The sequence below is a fragment of the Berghia stephanieae genome, chromosome 1 (genome assembly GCF_034508935.2).
Source record: "Berghia stephanieae isolate SIO BIC M18660-M18661 chromosome 1, UCSD_Bste_1.3, whole genome shotgun sequence".
Lineage (NCBI taxonomy): Eukaryota > Metazoa > Mollusca > Gastropoda > Nudibranchia > Aeolidiidae > Berghia > Berghia stephanieae.
In genome coordinates this window covers 25,701,538-25,722,501 of record NC_088360.1, presented here as the reverse complement: position 1 = coordinate 25,722,501, position 20,964 = coordinate 25,701,538, and the positions used below count along the sequence as shown (strand labels likewise).

At 35.3% G+C, this 20,964-nt stretch overlaps 1 protein-coding gene across 2 annotated transcripts in view; it reads left to right on the top strand.

The window, feature by feature from the left end:
* The window catches only part of LOC144970987 (phosphatidylinositol 3-kinase regulatory subunit gamma-like), a 28,859-nt gene extending 8,742 nt beyond the window's left edge, over positions 1 to 20,117 (top strand). The window contains exons 7-10 of one of the 2 annotated variants that reach the window (XM_078911248.1): positions 538 to 714; positions 4,333 to 4,539; positions 5,899 to 6,133; positions 19,986 to 20,117. In XM_078911248.1, coding sequence (XP_078767374.1) covers positions 538 to 714; positions 4,333 to 4,539; positions 5,899 to 6,130 — 616 coding nt within the window. In that variant the 3' untranslated portion in view covers positions 6,131 to 6,133; positions 19,986 to 20,117. Of the gene's footprint in view, positions 1 to 537; positions 715 to 4,332; positions 4,540 to 5,898; positions 9,024 to 19,985 lie in introns of those variants that run through there. The other variant, XM_078911238.1, reaches the window with a different exon arrangement.
* The last annotated feature ends 847 nt before the right edge of the window (positions 20,118 to 20,964 follow it).

Sequence of the window (20,964 nt, the reverse complement as noted above, 5' to 3'; positions counted from 1 at the left end):
CACTACCACACACACTCATCCACATCCATTCTTGCAACACAACACATTCATGACAGGTATGCAAGAAGCATTTACAGCTGATTTGCCTAATAAAAGCTGAATATCGATTATCCCGGCTCATAGCTATGACCAGACTGTCCAGGCGCCATAAGACATTCCTCATATTTCTAATTTCCCTGATATCACTAAGATGTTTTCCCATTTTTTAATAGCATTTTATTATTCTAGACAAAAACATTTTCTTCTTATTGTCGCCATCATCGTCATCATCTTTGTCAGCAACAGCATTATCTGAAAAGTTGTCAGGCTGAGTGTGTGTCACAGTATTTTCACTGTTTATTTATTTATTTATTTTTAAAAAATTGTTTTTCATTAACTATATTTGAATTGAAGAAAATATTTCTGATTTTTCTTAAATTCAGGGATCGACCTCGGTCCCTTTGCATATGAAACAAATATTCTACCAACTGTACCACCAAATAATTTTTCAAAAAGTCATCTCTAAATTGTCATTATTTTATTTTGTCTTTGGTCAAGACTCGAAAAGAACAAAGGGCTGACGATGAACAGGTTTATGTCTCTTGACAAAAAATTAGACCTGGCACGCCAAGCAGCCGAGCAGAGGGAAGTTGAACTAAACCTTGCCACCATTGCCTTGAACGACCACGTGGAGGTGTTGCGGGATATAGAAGGAAACTGTGCCATCATTAGAAAGTAGGTCTGGGAGCCATGGACGCCAATTCTTTGGTTTATCCTGGATTCCCGGTGTCGCATTATCCATAACGAACTTGAAAATTTCTGCTTTTCAAAAATTCTAGGCACTGATAAAAATAAAAAAATCTTCTTTTAAACTAGTCGTGGATAGATTGGGTTTTTTTTTTAGTGAAATGTAGCAAAAATGGCCCTACCATCTTTTTTGTATATCAAAGCAGACTCACAAAATCTCAGGTTCAATGAGCAGAAGTGCTTAACCCTCTCCTTACCAACTATAGGAAAATCGTCACATTCGTTACGATACAACCAACATTTTTCATTTTCAGATTTCTTTTGTACATCATAAACTTTTAATATAATGAACAGTGAGTTGTAGAGCATGCTTTGCTAAAGGAATTATGCATCGGAAGAACTTAACTGCTTTTGTGTTTGAGTGATAGAAATATATTTTTGCGTTAGTTGGGTGTGAAGTTTTGGGGAATATCCTGAAAATGGCAGGTAAGGAGAGGGTTAAAAATCTCAACTTCACCCGGGATCGGTGTTGGTCCCTGTTGCATGTGAGTTATTTTTGCTTACTGCTGATCTCAATCAATAAGATACAAGTTATTTTTGCTTACTGCTGATCTCAATCAATAAGACAGGCCTCGAAGTGGGCCGGGAAAACCGGGAAAAGCCGGGAACTTTATTTTGAAATTTCCCGACCGGGAAAAGCCGGGAAAATCGGTGAAAATTGTCTGGGGCCGGGAAAAAGCCGTGAGAAAAATTTAGGTGAACAACAACCCAACATGTATTCTTCCGCGTAATCATTACCCAACCTGCGAACGATCGGCTTAGAGCATGGCAGCAGCCTCTTATGGTTTCCTCACACTACTAGGCCCTATGTTATGACGATCGACCTAATCAGCAAAGTCCGGTCCGCATTCGTAGAGTACACAGACTATTAACATGTTTCCTGTGCATGACGTAATTATAGTGGTTTAGAGTCATCGCTGAAACACTGGAAGACGGCAATGGGATAGTTGCGTCAGTTGTTCAATAAATTATCAGGCACGGTTGATAAGTAAAAAAAACCAATTATGTTGTAGTTACATTTGAAACAAACAAAGTATATCACTGATCTCGTCTCATTGAGATATAAAGAATGATATAAAAATCAAGAAAATCGGCAGATAAATAAAAAAGTTGCTAAAAAAATCGAAAATAAACAAAAGCAATTTTTAAAATCGAATTTATTCGTAAAACAGTTGGTTTTCAACCGATTTTTCTGAAACAAGGACCAATGTTCTTCTTTTTTCAAGCCGATTTCAACAATGTGACTTTCAAATTCCTCAGAATTATATTTTTTACTTTTAGATTTTAGCTTTTAGGCCTACTCAAAAAGGTGTTATATTCCTTGCCACTTGCACAACAATAGCGTAATACATCGACGGCGAGAAGCGTCTTTGTTTCGACCAGCCGGTTCGGTTAGATAGCCTGTGATTGGTCGAAGACTTAAAGACGCTTGATTCACTCAGTCGACTCATCATTGTCGACAAGACAAGAGTGCTAGAAACACACATCCCTCCCCTCATCTTAGTAGTGTGTGTGTGTGTGTGAGCGTGTGTGTGTTTTTTTTTTTTGTTTTTTTTTTGTGTTTTTGACTTGGTCATGAATGCGATTGTTAGCTAAGCTAAGAAAGACGGTCGACGTCCTTGGGCTACTTTAATTAATTTTCGTGACTTGTTATTCAATTATTTGGAGATGGCAGATTAAGGTCGTTTACTCATTGTAATTTGTACTAAGTTTGTTTTGTCTGTCTCTAGATTAACTAGCTTTATTTCATTCATGTGCAATTCAATAAGTAGGCCACAAGTCTTTGGACGCTACTTTCTCTCTCATAGTAATATTCAAATGTCTTTTTCTCTCTATTGATTTCTCTCTCTTTGTCTCTTTTCTCCCCATTTCTCTCTCTCTCTCTCTCTCTCTCTCTCTCTCTCTCTCTCTCTCTCTCTCTCTCTCTCTCTCTCTGTCTCTCTCTTTTTTTAAATATTTTTTTTGCATGTTGTAGGAGGCCTAGACTTTACAGGAATACGTCCAAGTATTAATAGCCAGAGTCAATATATTTCTTTCTCTCAGTCTCAGCCACTCTCTTTTTCACTCACATCTCTCTCTCTCTCTCTCTCTCTCTCTCTCTCTCTCTCTCTCTCTCTCTCTCTCTTCTCTCTCTTCCTCTCTCTCTCTCTCTCTCTCTTCTCTCTCTCTCTCTCTCTCTTCTCTCTCTCTCTCTTCTCTCTTTCTTTTTTTTTTTTTTTTTCCTTTTTTTTCCCCACGGATGGTGTAGGCTTAGATACTGGATGGCTTGTTATAGTAATATGTACTACGAGTCAATAATTTCCCCCTCTTTTCTGATTCTCTCTCTCTCTCTCTCTCTCTCTCTCTCTCTCTCTCTCTCTCTCTCTCTCTCTCTCTCTCTCTATATATATATATATATATATATATATATAAAATATATATATATATATATATATATATATATATATAGGTAGTGGTAACTGGTCTAGAATTGATGAATATGCTTGAAAATTACTACCTTAAAATTTTCCCTCGAGCCTGGAAAAAACCGGGAAAAAGCAGGGAAAAATATTTTCCTGAATCACTTCTAGGCCTGATAAGATACAATGTCGATGTAAGTATTTTCTGGGCCAGTGATGCTATTTAGCAAAAGAATCAGACTTTGGTGGGTTGTCTATATAAACCTTTATCAACATTTCTTTGCCAAGGTGCAAATGTACGCCAAAAAATCATATAAGTATGCTTTTTTTCACCTTTGTAAGATTGAATGCTTTTTTTGTCAGATTGTACTATTTTTTCATGAAAATCAAATCTTAACGTTCTACTATTTAGTTGTTTTTATTATGTTTCTCATAAGATTTCTTACCACTCTACATGATATCTGTAATATAAATTTTAACAATAAATTGTTGTTTGATAGATTTAAGGAGGTTTTATTTGAATTGCTCCATATTTTTATTTTGCCCGAAGTTCCTGAAAATTTTCACCTTCACAAAATTGATACAAAAATTATTTATATCCATGTTTCTCATTGGCAGGCAATGAGATGAATGTAGAGTTATAGTGTGGCTGGCTGAGAAAACCCGGAAATATGCGCAAATTTCATAAATTGAGTTATGTATACAGTGGTGTAGACCACATCTTTCTGATCATTTAACACTTTAAATTTTCTTTCTATGTCTATTAGAACCCAAGTTATGAATTTATTTTTGGAATAAAATCTGTTGCTATGGGAAACACTTTATCTTCGATTTTGGCTTATATCTCGAATCGGAGCTTGCTGCATATTCCCGGGTTTTCTCAGCCAGCCTCACATATTTTCAAATCGTAAACCTTTTCTCCAAATCTTACTCTTTTTGACAAGCAATATCACACTTTTTCTTGTGTTGAGGTTGGCAGCCCTAAGGCTGATTGTGTCGGCTATCTTGTGCCCCACTGAAATAAAAAAACAAAATTAGAGAAGTTAAATCTTCAGGCAGCCCTTACCATTTTCTACAGCCCTGCTTTGCTGCATTGTGATAAGTTATAGCTCAACTCTGTTCTTTATTTATTTCTGTCTTGCAACAGTCAAGCCCTAGAGGACGGTGCAAAGAGAGAGTTAGTGGAGTGCCTTGTGGAGGAGTGTACAGCATCTCTGCCAGACCAATCTCTCTGGTTGGTCAACTGTAGCCGAGAGGAAGCCATAGACTACCTGCACAGAGAGCCTGCTGGAACTTTCCTCATCCGACCCAGGTTGAGTGATGAAGCAGAGATTCCTTACGCCCTCTCCATCGTGTAAGTTGTTAATTGTGTCAGGTTGGGGTTGGGGTAGATAGAATGGAATGCATGACCCTTGAACTATCAGAAGGGTTTTATCAATTGAGATATGATCGATTATTGTCACCATTGTTATTTACTTATTTATCTTTTTATTATTATTATTATTATTATTATTATTATTATTAGTAGTATTATTATTAGTAGTAGTAGTAGTAGTAGTAGTAGTAGTAGTAGTAGTAGTAGTATTATTGTGGATTTTTGTTTTCTTGTAATTTCTATTTGATTTGTCTGGCACTGTTTCATACACACCTAATAAAAAATTAATTATGTTTTTTTAATGTCATTCCAAAATGGGGGTGAAGTGGTTGACCTGATAAGGCTTTGCACCTACACCCATAGGTTCCTTGTTCAAGGCCCTGCCATCAGGACCTCACTTTTTCCCCAGGAGCAAGAAATTTTAGCCCTAATTGGTCACTATTTGGTTCTGTTCTTTGGATGAAGCCCGAGTCTTCTTGGTCTTTTTTTTTTAAAGATAGGCTCTAAAGTGACACTCATGTGGCTATGTGGTCTTGGGGCATGACACTCGCTTTCAGATCGGAAGGTCCTGGGTTCGAGCCTCGCTCGGCGTATAGTTGTCCTTGGATAAGGCTCTTTACTCACATTCTCTCACCGTACTCAGGTGTAAAAATGATTACCTGGCAATTAACAGTGTTGTCTCTGTGTGAAAATAAAAATTGTAATATCGCCTAAAAGCCGTCATGTATCGTTCCATATTTTGCTGTTGGTCAGGGACTCTTTATAAAGCGCTTTGAGCATGTTTAGTGGATAATGCGCTATATAAAAGCTCAAGTTTCTTGGCATTTAAAAAAATTTAAAGTCATAATTCCTCCTTTGGATGATTAATGGGAATTTGAGCCACGTGTATGAAACTGGGTTAACTCTCTCCTTACCAGCTATTTTCAGAATTTTACCCGAAACTTCACACTCACCAAACACACAAAAACAGATTTTTCAAACAGAATAGGAACTAGTATATTCTATATTTTGTTCAGAAAAATGAGCTCCGCAACACAGTGTCGAGTTTTTATAGTTATAACTAACTATAACAAAATGAAATCAGAATAAGAAAATTGTCGGCTGCATCATAACGAATGTGACGATTTTCCTATGGGTGGAAAGGAGAGGGTTATTTGCTATTCACTGTGGTGGAGAATTGATACAATTTCTTGCATTGCAAAGACCCAAAGTTTGGTTTTTGTAAATTCTTAATTATAAATTCACTGCTTACTGTTCCTATCCGTCTCGAAAATAAAAACATTTTGGTAGTTCGTTCACATTTTCTTACTATTTTTTTTTTTTTTAATTTATCTCCAGCGCTGGCAATGAAGATGGCAGTACAGCAGTCAAACATTGTGTCATTCACCACCCCCATGGCCGTGGCTACGGCTTTCGGGCCGATGGGGCCGTGTTCGAGTCCATCGAGGAGTTGGTGTGTAAGCACAGTAAGACGTCGATCAAAGTCTATTTCACACACATGGACACGTGTCTAGACCACCCTGTCTTTGGAGAGCGACCCAAAAGCCTTGGAGACCTCAGCGATAGTTGAAGGGTATGAAAAGTGCCCCCCCCCTCGGCGCATAGTTGAGTACTTGGAAAAAAAAAGACTCTTTACTCACATTCTCTCACCGTACTCAGGTGTAAAACAGCGTTGTCTCTGTCCTAAAAAAAAAATGCAATATCGCTCTAACAGGCGTCATATCTCGTTCTATGTGTTACTTGTTGCTGTTGGCCTTGTAAAGCTCTTTGAGCACTTTTAGTGGATATTGCGCTATATAAAAGCTCATTTTTATTTTTTTAAAAATTTATTTGTTGACAGCCATGGATTTTAATTGTATAAACACTAAATACAATAAAATGATGGATGTAATTTGTACCTTTGAGCTGGGGGCAACATTATCCCTCCCTGGGTGCTTGTGGATTATTCTTCAACGGTCTACAACCAGGCTATTTCTTTTTCCACCTTATGTCATTTGTCCTTTTCATGCAGCTTTATGCCTTTATTCTGGAATGCTGCCATTTGGTTTTGTCTCAGCCCCCGTCATGTGCCTTCTGCTGTGACTGTGAGGGAAACAGTTGACTATAATTTATCTTTTTGTGAGAGATTATATTTTTCTCCCTTTTAAATGATCTCTCCATTCTATGTCATTGTTGATTTTTTAAATTGTTATACCACTTAAGTTGGAACCATCTGATAGCAGGATTTTTTTGACAAGGATCATTTCGCAGTGTCGTTGTGGATGGTTTCAGACAGACTAGCGACATGAATGTTTCAGTTGGTAGAGCACCTGTCTTCATACACAAAGGAGCTGAGATCGATCCGAAGTGAAGTCCAGATTTTTTTTCTGACCCGCCTTATCCACCCAGAAATGATTGGGTTGCTGGGTCTATAGATCTGTTTGGACATACCCTGCGATCGACTCGTGTCATTTTCAGGGGATAGCAAGCAATTGCTATTTTATTGTTTTTACTGTTTTTCTTTGCTGCTTGAAAGCTAGTTCTACTTCCTCTATTCCATCATCTCCCTTTTTAACTGGTGCTGACATTACTTAAAAGTTTGGCAAGTTTTTGTCAAAAGCCTAAAAACAAAAAAAAATTGTGACAGGAAATGGCACTTTTATTTCTAGCCCAAACTCAAGGGGTGACATGACATAAGATCCTTGTGTGTTTTAAATTTATACATAGACGCCTTTGTGTTGTTTTCTAACCATACCGTCTTTTGAGTTCAAAACCCTTCCTCAACCAATATTAAAAACAGAGCATACAATGAGTAGAATCAGAAAAATCAGAAAAATCAGGAGAGGTGGTTGACTCACAACCTGTCCTGTTAAACATTGGTGTGTTTAGTATTTTTTTGATTTTTCAAAATGTTTTATCTTCATTTTTGTCAGATAGTTTGTACAGTCCACACAGTTTTCTAGCTGCTTTGTATTTACTGGTACTTAATTTTTGCATGTTTATCAACTAGTGGTAAATTTCTCTGGGATCACATGTCCAGTGGCATTCTCAAGTTTGTGCTAAAAATAAACATGAAATCGAAGCTTTTACTTGCACAAATAGATCGTATCCTTGGTAAATTCATAGCTTGACAATGGCCAAATGATTTCATCTCAAAACAAATCGATGGCCACCTAAAGAAAGTGAAAAGAGATGGTTTTTTTTTTTATAGTGCTCAAGGGGAGAAATGATCTCATTGGTTGTACTATTGAATACACCACACTGTTTACTTTCTTTAGGCGGTCAATGCCTTGTATTGTAACATCATTTATTTTTTTTTGGCAGTGTTTACTAAGAGGCAGATGTATATCGTTATACATATTATTTGATCTGTTAACAGATTTTTGGGACCAAAACGATGGACTAAATTCAAATTTGTTTCTCAAGATTATTTATCATATTGATGTTTTATTCAGAATGAATTTGTGACAGATTTGAGCAACAACTTATGTATACTACCATTTTTTGTGTGTGTGATATCATAGGCATGTAAAAAATCATACATTTTAGCTTGATGCAGGTCTTTTTTTTTTTTTCGTTCCCGCATTTAGTTCAGGAAAAGATAAATTTGTGGTTGTTGCTTGTATTAGATCAGCATTAATGACAAGAGTATTTATTGCATGGCTTTATTCTCTTAATCCCCCCATATTGTAATTTTAAAAAAGTTTTCCTTATTTTTCATTCAGTGCAAATCTCATGAGATTTAGGCACCAATCTGTTTTAATCTAATGACAAAATGCATGTATAAAAAGAATTTGGCCTGAAATCTTTGTCAATCAATCCATTAAAATCACCCCCAACTTGGTGACAAGTCTCAAATCGGACACTCTGTGATGTCTCAGGTTGGAGATTTTTTGAAAAGCTGTAGTCATCTGAGAGGATTAATATTTCCACTGGGTGGGTTTCATGACCTCCCATAGTGGGCGGGGAGGTACTTGCTGTGTCTTCTATCCCCCTGTATCTGTTTTTCAATTGCTTTCTGTCTTTGTCTTGGAATGAGATTACTTGGTTTTGTCCTGACCCTGGCTGGAGTCCTTAGCTGGGAGGGATTCAGTCGAATGTATAGTTATAGTTTTGGGAGATGATATTTTTCCTTGTAAATCGAGAGTTTTGGGAGATGATATTTTTCCTTGTAAATCATTTCTCTGTTATGTACTGTTATTTATTTTCATTTTTAACATATGATTTGTAAACATTTGAGTGTTTTCCTCATAGTGGGTTCTTGTGCTGGTGTCTGGTTGAGACTTTTAGGTGATCTCAAACTAAGTGCATTGATAGAGTGCTCCTGGAATCTACATCTGTTGCCTATTTGCACCTTACCCCTTTTTCTTACTTTTTCCTCAAGTCCTTTTATTTGTACATCAAGAATGTTTTTACTATCCAATTTTCTTCCTTTTTACTGGCGCTGATATGACCTAAATGTGTAAAACCCTTTAAAAACAAAACATGATATTTCCAGGTCTGCAACAGAATTGAAAAAATTTACAAGAATATGAAAAAGTGAAATTGTTGTTCTTCACCTATTATTGGTAAAGCCTGTTCAATTTGGCTTGATAGCATTTCTGTAATGAGATATATAACTTTTTAAATGTATGTGTGTGTGTGTGCATGCTTGAATGGATTCGCATTTATGTGTTTGTATGGTAACTAAATTGACCTGCTTGTACTTGATTTTTTATAAAAAGTCACAATTTCGTTTTCTCTCTCGAAAAATATTTATAGTAATGAGAGATGCAATGATTATAAAATTAATAACGCTTTATTCTTACAGATTTCTTTTAACAAAGTGTTGTTTTTTTCCAAGTTGAATTCAGTCCTCATTACAATATAACTGTTGATATTATAGATCAAATATAGACTTGACAAACCTTTTTTTCATATCTGTTGCATAATAAAAAATTTTTTTTTAAATTTAGATGTCTCCTTTCATAATAATTAATTGACAAGTGTGATCTAGTTTAGAGTTTATTTTATTTTGAAATATTGTTTAAAAAAAAGAAACAATGCGAGTTATTATTTATGATAATCCTGTCAAAACAGTTATTATGTCGGAGTGAACCGTGATACTTCAATTTGAATTTTAATCATATGTGATCCATCTCCTCAATAGTTTTCTCTATGTCGGGGTTATTTCAATGCTTAAAAATATGAAATGTGGGTGAAATGTACAAGTCTTATTGAAGACAATAGACACAGTGTCCTATAGTGACAAAAACTAACATCTCCCATTTCTGGTCACTCGGGACTTGTTGCCTAAAAACAGTATTATGTCTGAACGGTTTAGATGATGAAAACTGAATTTATAGCCAAAAATATTAGACTTGTAATAACAGTTTTTATTTATTTATTTATTTATTTATTTATTTATTGAGAAGTTAGAATAGAATAGACAATCTGAAGGGTCTAAAATGGTAAAATTTCATATCTTTGATTTTTAAAAAACTTTACATCCACTTTTTGTCATCTGGTATTACCTTGACATAATACCATTTTGAGACGATAGGGCACATATTTTATGAAAGATTTGTTAAAATAAACGTCCTCCCTTCCCAACCCCCACCCACCCACCCTACCCATGGACGAAAGCAAAATTTGCCCCATACGCGTTGTAAAACTTTTTTTTTTTTCTTAATTCTGATTATCTTTAACTCTAAACTCAATTTTGCTTGCCATTGTACAGTTATATCGACATAATACCCGTTTGACAAGGCATGTCACATTTCAGTTTATTTATGCTGGTCATAATATTATTTTTATTATTAACATTTCTTTCATTAACTAAATTTTATCTTCAATATTTTTTGTTTACAAATATCTTCAGTTTTACCATTATGAAAGATGAGGTGCTTGTTCTTTAAGATGATGTATGAGTAAATTGTGATGGTATGTTTGTGATTATGTTATTGTTATTGTGAGATGCCTAAAATTACACGGCTGTTTATGACTAAATGTCAAAGTGCCTTTTGGACTACAGTATTGCATCAAATTATATTGTCCTCACACACCACACAGTGAATGTGAATATTTTACTTAAGAGATTCTACTTAATTTAATCTATCAAAAATGAATATAATGGTTTCAAAAAATCATCGAAATACTTTACATCGACTGTTCTGCTGGTGTATGGGTGAGACATAAAGGTGATCTCAAACTGAGTACATTGATAGTGTGCTCTTGGAATCTCCATCTGTTGCCTTATTGAACTTATTCCCCGTTGTCTTAATTTTTCCTCCAGTTCTTTTAATTGTACGTCTAGAATGTTTGTACTTTCCAATTTCCTTCCTTTTTGCTGGCGCTGATATGACCTCAATGTGTTGCAAGCTCCGTAAAACCCTTAAAAATAAAAGAAAAACAAAAACATTAAAATTTTCGAACACGTTTCTGAACATAGCTTTTATCATAAGATGGCAATGTTTTGAGTTCAAAACCCTCCCTCAACGAACAGTAAAAACAGAGCATACAATGAGTAGAATCAGAAAAGTCAGAAGAGGTGGTCGACTCACATCCTGTCCTGTTAAACATTGGTGTTGTGTTTAGTATTTTTTTTTTTTTTTTGGATTTTAAAAAATGTTTTTCTCTTCATTTTTTGTCGGATAGTTTGTACAGTCCACACAGTTTTCTAGCTGCTTAGTATTTACAGTATTTACCTTTACCTTTACCGATGTTCCATGTCGGACACGACGTTGGAGATCATGGTTCGCCAGCTCTCTCTCTCATCTGCGAGTTTCGCACATTGATTTATGAGGCTTCCTACGTACGCTGCGACATTTCCAAGGCAGCTTGTCCTTCTTCGTCCTCGACCACGCTTGCCTTCTATCTTTCCCTCTGCAATGGTCTTCTGTAGTGAGTCGTGCCTTCTGATGTGGCCGAAATATCGGGTTATCCTCTTTCTAATAGTTGAAATGATCGCTTAGTATTTACTAGTACTTAATTTTTACATGTTTATCAACCAGGGTTAAATTGCTCTGGGATCTTGTTTTGATCTCTGTCAAACTCGTCCCCTTTTGTTCTCCAGTTTTCCTTTCCACCCAACAGCCAAGTTTTCCATCTTTCCTTTGCACTTGTCAGGGTATCCCGATAGCTCAGTTGGTAGATAGAGCACTCACTTGACGAGCAAAGGGACTGAGATTGATCCCCGGGTGCAGTTTTGAGGGGGTTTTTTTCTGACCCCCCTCCCCCATTCCACCCACCCATGATTGGGTAGCTGGGTCTGCTAGATCTGGTGGAAAGTACTTTGCGATAGACAAGTGCCCTATCCAAAGGGTAGCAAGCAATTGCTATTGTCCATTTAATGCTATAGAAACTGGGATAAACTCTGGCTCTGAAGGACATACTAGTCAGTTAAGTCTAAACCTATTATAAATTGGAATATATTGTCATTTGTAAACATTGGAGTGCATCCTTCATAGTGGTATCCTGTGTTTGAATCTGATGAGACTTTTAGGCTAACCGTAAACTAATCAATTGCTCTTCAAATCTATTTCTGTTCCCTATTTGAACAAGTCTCCTTTGTCTTACTGTTTCTCATGTGCTTTTGATTGTAAATCAACAAGTTTTTAAAACTTTCCCATGCGGGTGGTTGGATGGGAGCATCACCCTTGAATCATATACCTATGATGTTCGCATGGGTGTACGATCCGATAGTGATGTCGTTTCTTCTTCTCTTTACTAGCCTATCCTGCTTCTTTTGTTTGTGATTGTATTTTTGACAGGGGATATTTTTTTTCCTGTAAATCCTCTGCCTGTTTGTTCTTGGTTATTTATAATTTAGCTTATGATATCTTTAGGTTATGCTTTTGATTGACATTTGTACTATTTTTGTTAGATTGCTTGTTTTTTTGTTTCAGCGGTCTCTCATATAACCTCAATTGTGTTGGAAGAGACCTAAAGCAACAAACAATAAAACTTTCCCATCTTCTTTTTATTTACTGTCGCTGGAATGGACTAAACTGCCTTACTCTGAGAAATCACTTTAAAAAAAGTTTGACCAGAAAACTCGACCTCGAAATGGCGATTGATTTAAATATGGTCTGATGCAGTAGTCTTCAACGAAATCCCAGGATTGAGATTTTTAATTTTTTTATTTTTTTTTGGGGGGGGGGAGGGGGGAATAAGATGAGGATCATTTTAATTTTAATAGTAGATTATTTAAAGGATGAGTTTTCAGGCCAAAATTTTTAAAACTTATTTTATTCAGAGTACAGCATTAATATTGTCTCCAGTGCTGTACAACCCTTGAAAACCTGGCGAAGAAGCAACGAGAACTAATGGAATAACTAGCTGTAGATGTCGTCAATACAGATTGTAGCATAGATTGTAATGTATGATAAATGTCGATATTTTTTTTTTTACTTTGAAAAACAAACTTATTGTGTTTAATTTAAAATTTGAATGCGCAGATCAAACAATATTTCTATTTTTTTTAAAATAAAATATATTTATATATACACAAGTCTTAATTCTGTGGCCCTGTGCATGAACCTGATAAGCCCCCTTTTCTTGAAAAACTAGTTACAAAACATATAATATAATATATCACTATAAGTCATAGTTTCTTCACTGTTGTTAAAATTTGAATAATATTTATTATCTAAAGACTTATTACAAATCTTTTGAACATTTATTATCTGTTATTATTCCAAACCTTGTTTTCCATGAAATTGTCCCAACTTTTTCATTGTATTAAAATATGGCTTATCAGCTTCATGCTTGAGACCACAGAATCCTATTAATTCTACACACTCGTTGTTGTTGTTGTTTACAACGTAAACGCCTTAATGTAAAGAGAAATTAATTTTTGTAAACATTTTGTTTACCTTTTTTTTTTATATACTCAATATCTATATACAAATGTTTTCAATAATGTCATGTTGTTTTATTGTCTCTGACAACTGGGTGGGGTTCCTGACCTCCCATAGTGGGCAGGGAGGTACTTGCTGTTTCTTCTATCCACCTAATCTGTTTTCCAACATGCTTTCTGTCTTTGTCTTGGAATGACATTACTTGGTCTTGTCCAGGCCCTGGTCGGATACCCTAGCTGGGAGGGAGACAGTCAAATGTATAGTTAGAGTTTTGGGAGATGATATTTTTTTCCATGTAAATCATCTCTCTGTTATGTCCTGTTTTATGTTTTGTTTACGTATTAAATATGATTTGTAACGTTTGAGTGTATTCCTCTCAGTGGAGACCTGTGCTTGTGTCTGGATGAGACATTTAGGTGATTTCAAAGTAAGTACTTTGATAGTGGGCTCTTGGAATCTACATCTGTTCCCTATTTGAACCAATTCCCCTTTGTCTTACCTTTTCTTGGGTACTTTAATTGTATTTCTAGAACTTATTACTATCCCATTTTCTTTCTTTATACTGGAGCTGATTTGACCTATATGTGTTGCAAGCGCCGTAAAACCCTTTAAAAAAATTTTTTTTTAATGTCTCTGACAAGAACCTTGTTCTTGGTTTAACCCTATCCTTACCAGCCATTTTCAGAATTTTCCCCCAAATTTCACACCCACCCAACACAAAAATAGTTTGTTTTTTTTTACTCAAACAGAAAAGCAATAAATTACATTCTATGCATAATATTGATCAGTAAAATAAACTCTTCAACACAGTGTCACGTTTTTACAGCTATAATGAAACATTTGTCTTGAAATTGTGTGATTTACAACAAAAGAAATCTGAATGATAAAAGTGCTGGTTGGATCGTAACGAATGTGATGATTTTCCTATTTGTTGGTAAGGAGAAGGTTAATGAAGGGTCCAAGCTGTGAGTCAGTCATTGATATTTGTGAATTACTGCATCAATCTGGTAGTATTTAGAAATGGGCAAAATGGCGAATATGGAGTTCAAAGTCTATATGATAAGAAATAAATTAAATCAATCAATGTATAAATAAATGCAATAGATAAATAGGTACAATTAATAAATGCAATAAATAAATGCAATGAATAAATGCAATAAACAAAAATACAATTCAATCTCACGCATCAAATCATCAGGAGGAATGGCCTTAGGTCAGTTTGATGAATTAAACATTGAAAATTGAATCTGTTGACAAAAATATGAAACTTGAATAAATTGAATATCGAAGTCTTGGCTGTAACTGTGTAAGTACGGTAGCATTGATTTTGAGAAAAAATATAAAAATTGCTGAAAAACGTTTGTTTTCTGAGTAGGTGATTATTGAATAAGCATGGATGTATTGATTTTTTATGGTATCTGTTGTGTTTTTGACGGGCCTCCAGATTAATATTGTGGAATCACTCAACTCAGAAGTGTTAAGTGATATGTGAGAGAACAGTTTATTACTGTGTATAAGTTAGAGTATATACAAATATATCGCAACAACATTTTAAGAAGGAAAAATAGTATAAGTAACTCAACTATGAAAAGTAAGGAACAAAGAGTGCATCCTTCTCTAGGGCATGCCACTCTGATATTTGTTAAGCACAAATAATATTTTAACAATGGACTTAATGAATAATAAGTAATTAAGCTGTAACTAAAATCAATTAGCTAATAACTAAGGGGAGCAACTCTTTCCTAGAGTAACTATGTATAAGTCCATAACACCTCCCTGTTTTGCCTGAGAAGGGTTTCGAAGGTTCGAAGGCTAAAATCGATTGGGGAATTTTCTGGTACGACACGATCTTCTCAGTTGGACACGATCCGATTCTGCTCCGGGGGTAGCTGCATTCGATGATGAACGCTCACAATAATCACCGATAGGATTAGTAATGAAATCGTCCTCTATGGTATCATTTGCTGTAGCAGATACGTTTTGGCGAGGAAGGTTGTAACGTGGTCTTCTTTGTTCAATATGACGCTTCCACGTTGTTCCGTCTCTCTGGAGAGTTACCATGACATGACGTGGTCCCAACACTTTGGTGACAGTTGCGGGAATCCATTTCGCCTCTCTGTCATTTCGATTACCAAAACGTAAGGAATAAATGTGTGTCCCAACTTTATAACGCGTTTTTGCTACACGTGGTTTGGAATTTGAGGTGGACAATGGGCGGAGTGTGTCGATCAATGTGCGAATTTGACGTCCATGAAGCAATTCACTAGGTGACGAACCAGAAGCTAAAGGTGTGCGACGATATTGCATAAGAAATTGTTGCAAGGCTTGTCTTGGAGGAAAAGACGATTTTCTCAAAGCCTTTTTAAAACTTCCCACAAGTCGTTCTGCTGCACCGTTTGTAGCGGGATGATAGGGAGCTCCAGTGAGATGTTTGATTCCCCTCTCCCTACACCATGTCTGAAATTTGTCAGAAGTGAAGCATGCTGCGTTGTCCGACACGATAGCGTGAGGATAGCCGAAGTGAGCGAAGTCCTCTTCCAGAAGGCTAGTTGTTGCTTTCGTTGACGTCGAACTGGTTGCGTGAATGCATGGGTAATTTGAGTAGGCGTCGACCATTACTAACCAGTTATTACCCATAAAATTCACTGCGTGATCGATGTGCATTCGACTCCACGGTGAGTCTGGCGTTATCCATGGATGGTTTGGCTCCTTTGGTGGGTTGTTTTGATGTTCTGCACACGTAACACATCCACGACACGTATTGACGATGTCAGAATCAATACCTGGCCAATATACGATCGTTCGCGCTAATTGTTTCATGCGTTGCATGCCGAAATGACCGTTGTGAAGGATATTGAGGACGTCTCGTTGCAAACTCTTAGGAATAACGATTCTTGATCCGTAGAATAAACATCCATGAGACGTTGACAGCGTGTCCTTCATCTTGAAGAATGGTTTAAGATTGTCCGTTTTGGAATCTGATTTAGACCATTTACGAGTCATATTTCTCATGACAACGGATATGGTGTCATCTTTAGCGGATTCTCTAGCGATGACTCCGGGGTCAGTAGCTCTTAGCTGTTTTCCAACTGTAGAGATTGTAAACACAGTGTTGACATCTTCTCCATCTTCCTCTCTGTCGAAGACTGGGTCGGCACTTACCCGTGACATGCGACGAATCGTGTTGACGTTAGGCGAACTCGACATTCTCTTTTTACGTCTACAGGCTCTTTCGATGTGTCCAGTTTTCTGGCAGAAGCGACAAACGGCTGTTTTGAATTTGCAGTTTTGTCTGTTGTGGCGCCCATCGCATCTCGAGCAGGTTTGATTTTTATTATCAAAATCCGTTGTCGGCTCTGTCTGTCTTTCATTCGAACGTTTGATATGCTGTTTGTTTTGACTGCCTTGCTGAATTATCGGAATCTGTTTTCTTTGAGGCTTAATTTTATGGACCTCGGGTTGAACAGATAATGCAGTCTCGTTAGCCACTTTTGAGGCATCTTCTATCTCCGTGGCGACCTCGATGGCTTTGTTAAACGAAAGCTCGTCCTCCTTGTGCTTGAATAGCGCTTCAAGAACAGCTGTGTTGTTAACTGCACACATGAAACAGGTACGCATAGCTTCATCCAAGGGGTTTTCAATGGATGGGAAATCGCATGTGACAGCGCTCTGGCGAATTCTAGCTGCCAATTCCTGAATAGTTTCGCCTGGTTTCCTCTGGAGGCTCGTCCAAAATTTATAACGTTCTCTGACAACAAATAGTCGAGGGTGGTACTGCTCCATCATATATTTTTCGATATCTGGAAGACTGAGGGCAGTTATCGCCTTAGCTGGTGTTTCTTGACTCGCCATGTTAGTCAGTATTTTGTAAACAACCGGCGATTGGTTGACAAGGAAAACGTCTGCTTTCAGAAGCGTTAAGTGATATGTGAGAGAACAGTTTATTACTGTGTATAAGTTAGAGTATATACAAATATATCGCAACAACATTTTAAGAAGGAAAAATAGTATAAGTAACTCAACTATGAAAAGTAAGGAACAAAGAGTGCCTCCTTCTCTAGGGCATGCCACTCTGATATTTGTTAAGCACAAATAATATTTTAACAATGGACTTAATGAATAATAAGTAATTAAGCTGTAACTAAAATCAATTAGCTAATAACTAAGGGGAGCAACTCTTTCCTAGAGTAACTATGTATAAGTCCATAACAGTATCATTGTAAAGTTTGGCTATCTTCAATATTTGGATAGCTTTGGGTGTGGTTGTACTTGGAGTTTTAGCTAAAAGTAACAAATGCACCCACTTGCTGCTTTCACGTTTAGCATCGGACTTGGGCCAATCAAAATGCTTTATTTTGAGGAATTGTTTTTATAGTCTTTTTAACTTTAAACAACTACGATTTTGTAAGAATAATCATAATCATCATAATAATGATAATAATAATAATAATAATAATAATAATAATAATAATAATAATAATAATAATAATAATAATAATAATAATAGTAATAATAATAATAATAATAATAATATTATAATTTATTATAATAATAATAATAGTAATAATAATAATAATAGTAATAATAGTAATAATAATAATCATAATAATGATAATCATAATAATAATAATCATAATAATAATAATAATAATAATAGTAATAATAATAATCATAATAATAATAATAATAATAATAGTAATAATAGTAATAATGATAATCATAATAATGATAATCATAATAATAATAATCATAATAATAATAATCATAATAATAATAATCATAATAATAATAATCATAATAATAATCATAATAATAATAATCATAATCATAATAATCATAATAATAATAATCTAATAATAATAATAATAATAATAATAATAATAATAATCTTTGTTGTCCAAATAGGCAAGTATTGTTAGGTTACAGATCTTAAATAGGGGGAAAAGTAATTAAAATAGTTGTAATAATGATGACAATAATACTGATAGTAATGATGATAATAAAGTAATAATTATAATTTCATTCATATCCACTTTAAATTCACTATTCGGTTTCTACTTCTGCCTAACTTAATACTGGTTTGAAATACCAGGTCAGATTTTACACATAAACTGCTTTCTACTTTATATTTATTGTTATTTTAAATGTTATCTTGACTTGATTATATTTTTGTTGTTTTTAAACATGTGAGGTGATTTGTTTCATGTTAAGAATTGTTAGACTGGGATTTGTCTCATGAATGATTGTTCGAATGTGTGTATGGGCTGTTTTCTTTTTTTATGTCACCGATTGTTTACTGTTCCCTTGTATGTGTGTGTGTGTGTGTGTGTGTGTTTGTGTGTGTGAGGGTCTTCAAGCCTTTGTTTGGGTATTTATATACTTGCACCTTATTGTGTTGAAATGTTCATGAAATTTCATATCTTATGGCATCGCTTGGTGATAAATGAAATGTATATTTTTTTTCAACCCCCTCCTTACCTCCATCCAGGTGGATGGAGAAGTAATTCTTGCCATCTTCTATCTCTCTATGTCTGTTTTCCTTCTCCAGGCTGTTTTCTGTGGAATGAGATTACTACGTCTTGTTCTGTCCTTGGCGAAATGAAAACAGTGAAATATATATATAGAATATTCGTTTTTTGAGATATATTTTTTCCTTGTAAATATATAATCTATCTTGTGATCTGTTCAGATTTTTTTTTTTTGGAATGAAATATTCTGTAAACAATTGAATGTGTTCAATTCAATAGGACCCTGTGCTTGTGTCTGGATCGGACGATTAGGTTCTCTTTATTTGAGCCATTCTTCTTTGTCTTACTTTTTCTTTCGCACTTTTAATAGTAATTCAATTTTTGTTTTTTGTTTTCTGGTTATTCTGTCTTCTTCTCTTTGACTGGTTCTAAAATGACCTAAAAGTGTAGCAAGCGCCATTAAATCTCTTAAAAGAAAGCAAACAAGGAACAAACTTTCATTGAAATCTATAGTTTTTCTATTTTCTGGTGTTTAAATGAACCGTGTACATTGCAAGTGTCATTAAATCTCTCAAAAAAAACCCAAACAAACAACAAAAAATAAGATTATTTATTTATTGACAAATTTAAAAAATAGTTTATTGCAATAAACTCATCGCAGACTTCAGCCCTCCATCAAATTTTGCACAATTTTATTTCATTGTTTTTAATTCATATAAAATTCATTCAATCTGACATTTTCAGGAATTTTGAGAAAGGCTTTTTACTTAAATGAAAATATTTACAATGTTGAAATTATATGTTGATTTGATATAGACCATTTCATGCGGGATCCAACAAAATATGCATTTAAAAACAAAAAAGATTTGCACTGACCAAAGCATAAATCTGATATTTACTGTACTCTGAAAAACTCTGTTTTGATCAAATTGGCCGGAAATTAAATTGACTCTCATCTTGCCCAAAAAGTCTCAAACCTGAGACTTCCTTGATTTTCCAGGTTTGAGAGGTTTTGACAAAATGAGGATCATTTAAATCGATCGATATAATTTGAAGGACAAGTTTTCGGGCCAGATTTTGAAATACGTGTTTTTCTAGAGTAGGCAATAACTGGTTAATCTGTTACATTTATTCTCAGAATCCTCAGAGTATCCTGTCATCATTTTTTTTCTCTCTAATGCTGTCACTTCAAGTGTGGTCAGGACTGTAAAGCTTCTAAAAATCAAGAGGAACTAAACATGACAGTGTTTTAATTTTATACTCATTTCACATCTGAGAGTATAAAGGTTTCTTTTTTTCAAAGCTTCGGATTAGCATGGACACCAATACATGGATAGGAACAATGGGGCATTCATATTATGTGTGACGGATCATAACAAAACAGTATTATGTCCAGTTGTACTAAATGTTCAATATTGAATTCTAAACCTAACTTTTTCTTGGTGGTGTCCTGACCTCCCAGAGTGGGCAGGGAGGTACATACTGTGTCTTCTATCCCCTTATATCTGTTTTCCAACATGCTTTCTGTCTTTGTCTTGGAATGAGATTACTTGGTTTTGTCTTGGCCCTGGCCGGAGTCCTAGCTGGGAGGGAAACAGTCAAATGCATAGATATTTTTTTGGGAGATGATATTTTTTCCTTGTAAATCATCTCTCTGTCATGTATTATCTTATTTATTTTTAATGTATAATGTAAGCATTTGAGTGTATTCCTCCTTGTTGGATTTTGTGCTTGTGTCCGGATGAGACTTATAGGTGATCTCAAACTAAGTACATTGAAGGTATGCTCTTGGAATCTACATCTGATCCCTATTTGTTCCTAGTTCCCCCTTTGTCTTATTTTCTCTTGGTTTCTTTAATTGTAATTCTAGAACTTTTTACTATCCCATTTTCTTCCTTTTTACTGGCGCTGATATGACCTTAATGTGTTGCAAGCGCCGTAAAACCCTTAAAAACAAACAAACATTTCTTGGTGGTGTACCTGTCCTCTCACAGTGGGGAGGTCGCTTACTGTGTTTTCTATACCCCTATATCTGTTTTCCATTTGTTTTTTGTCTTTGTCTCGGAATGAGATTATTTGGTTTTGTCCTTTCCTTTGCCAGAGTCCTTGGCTGAGAG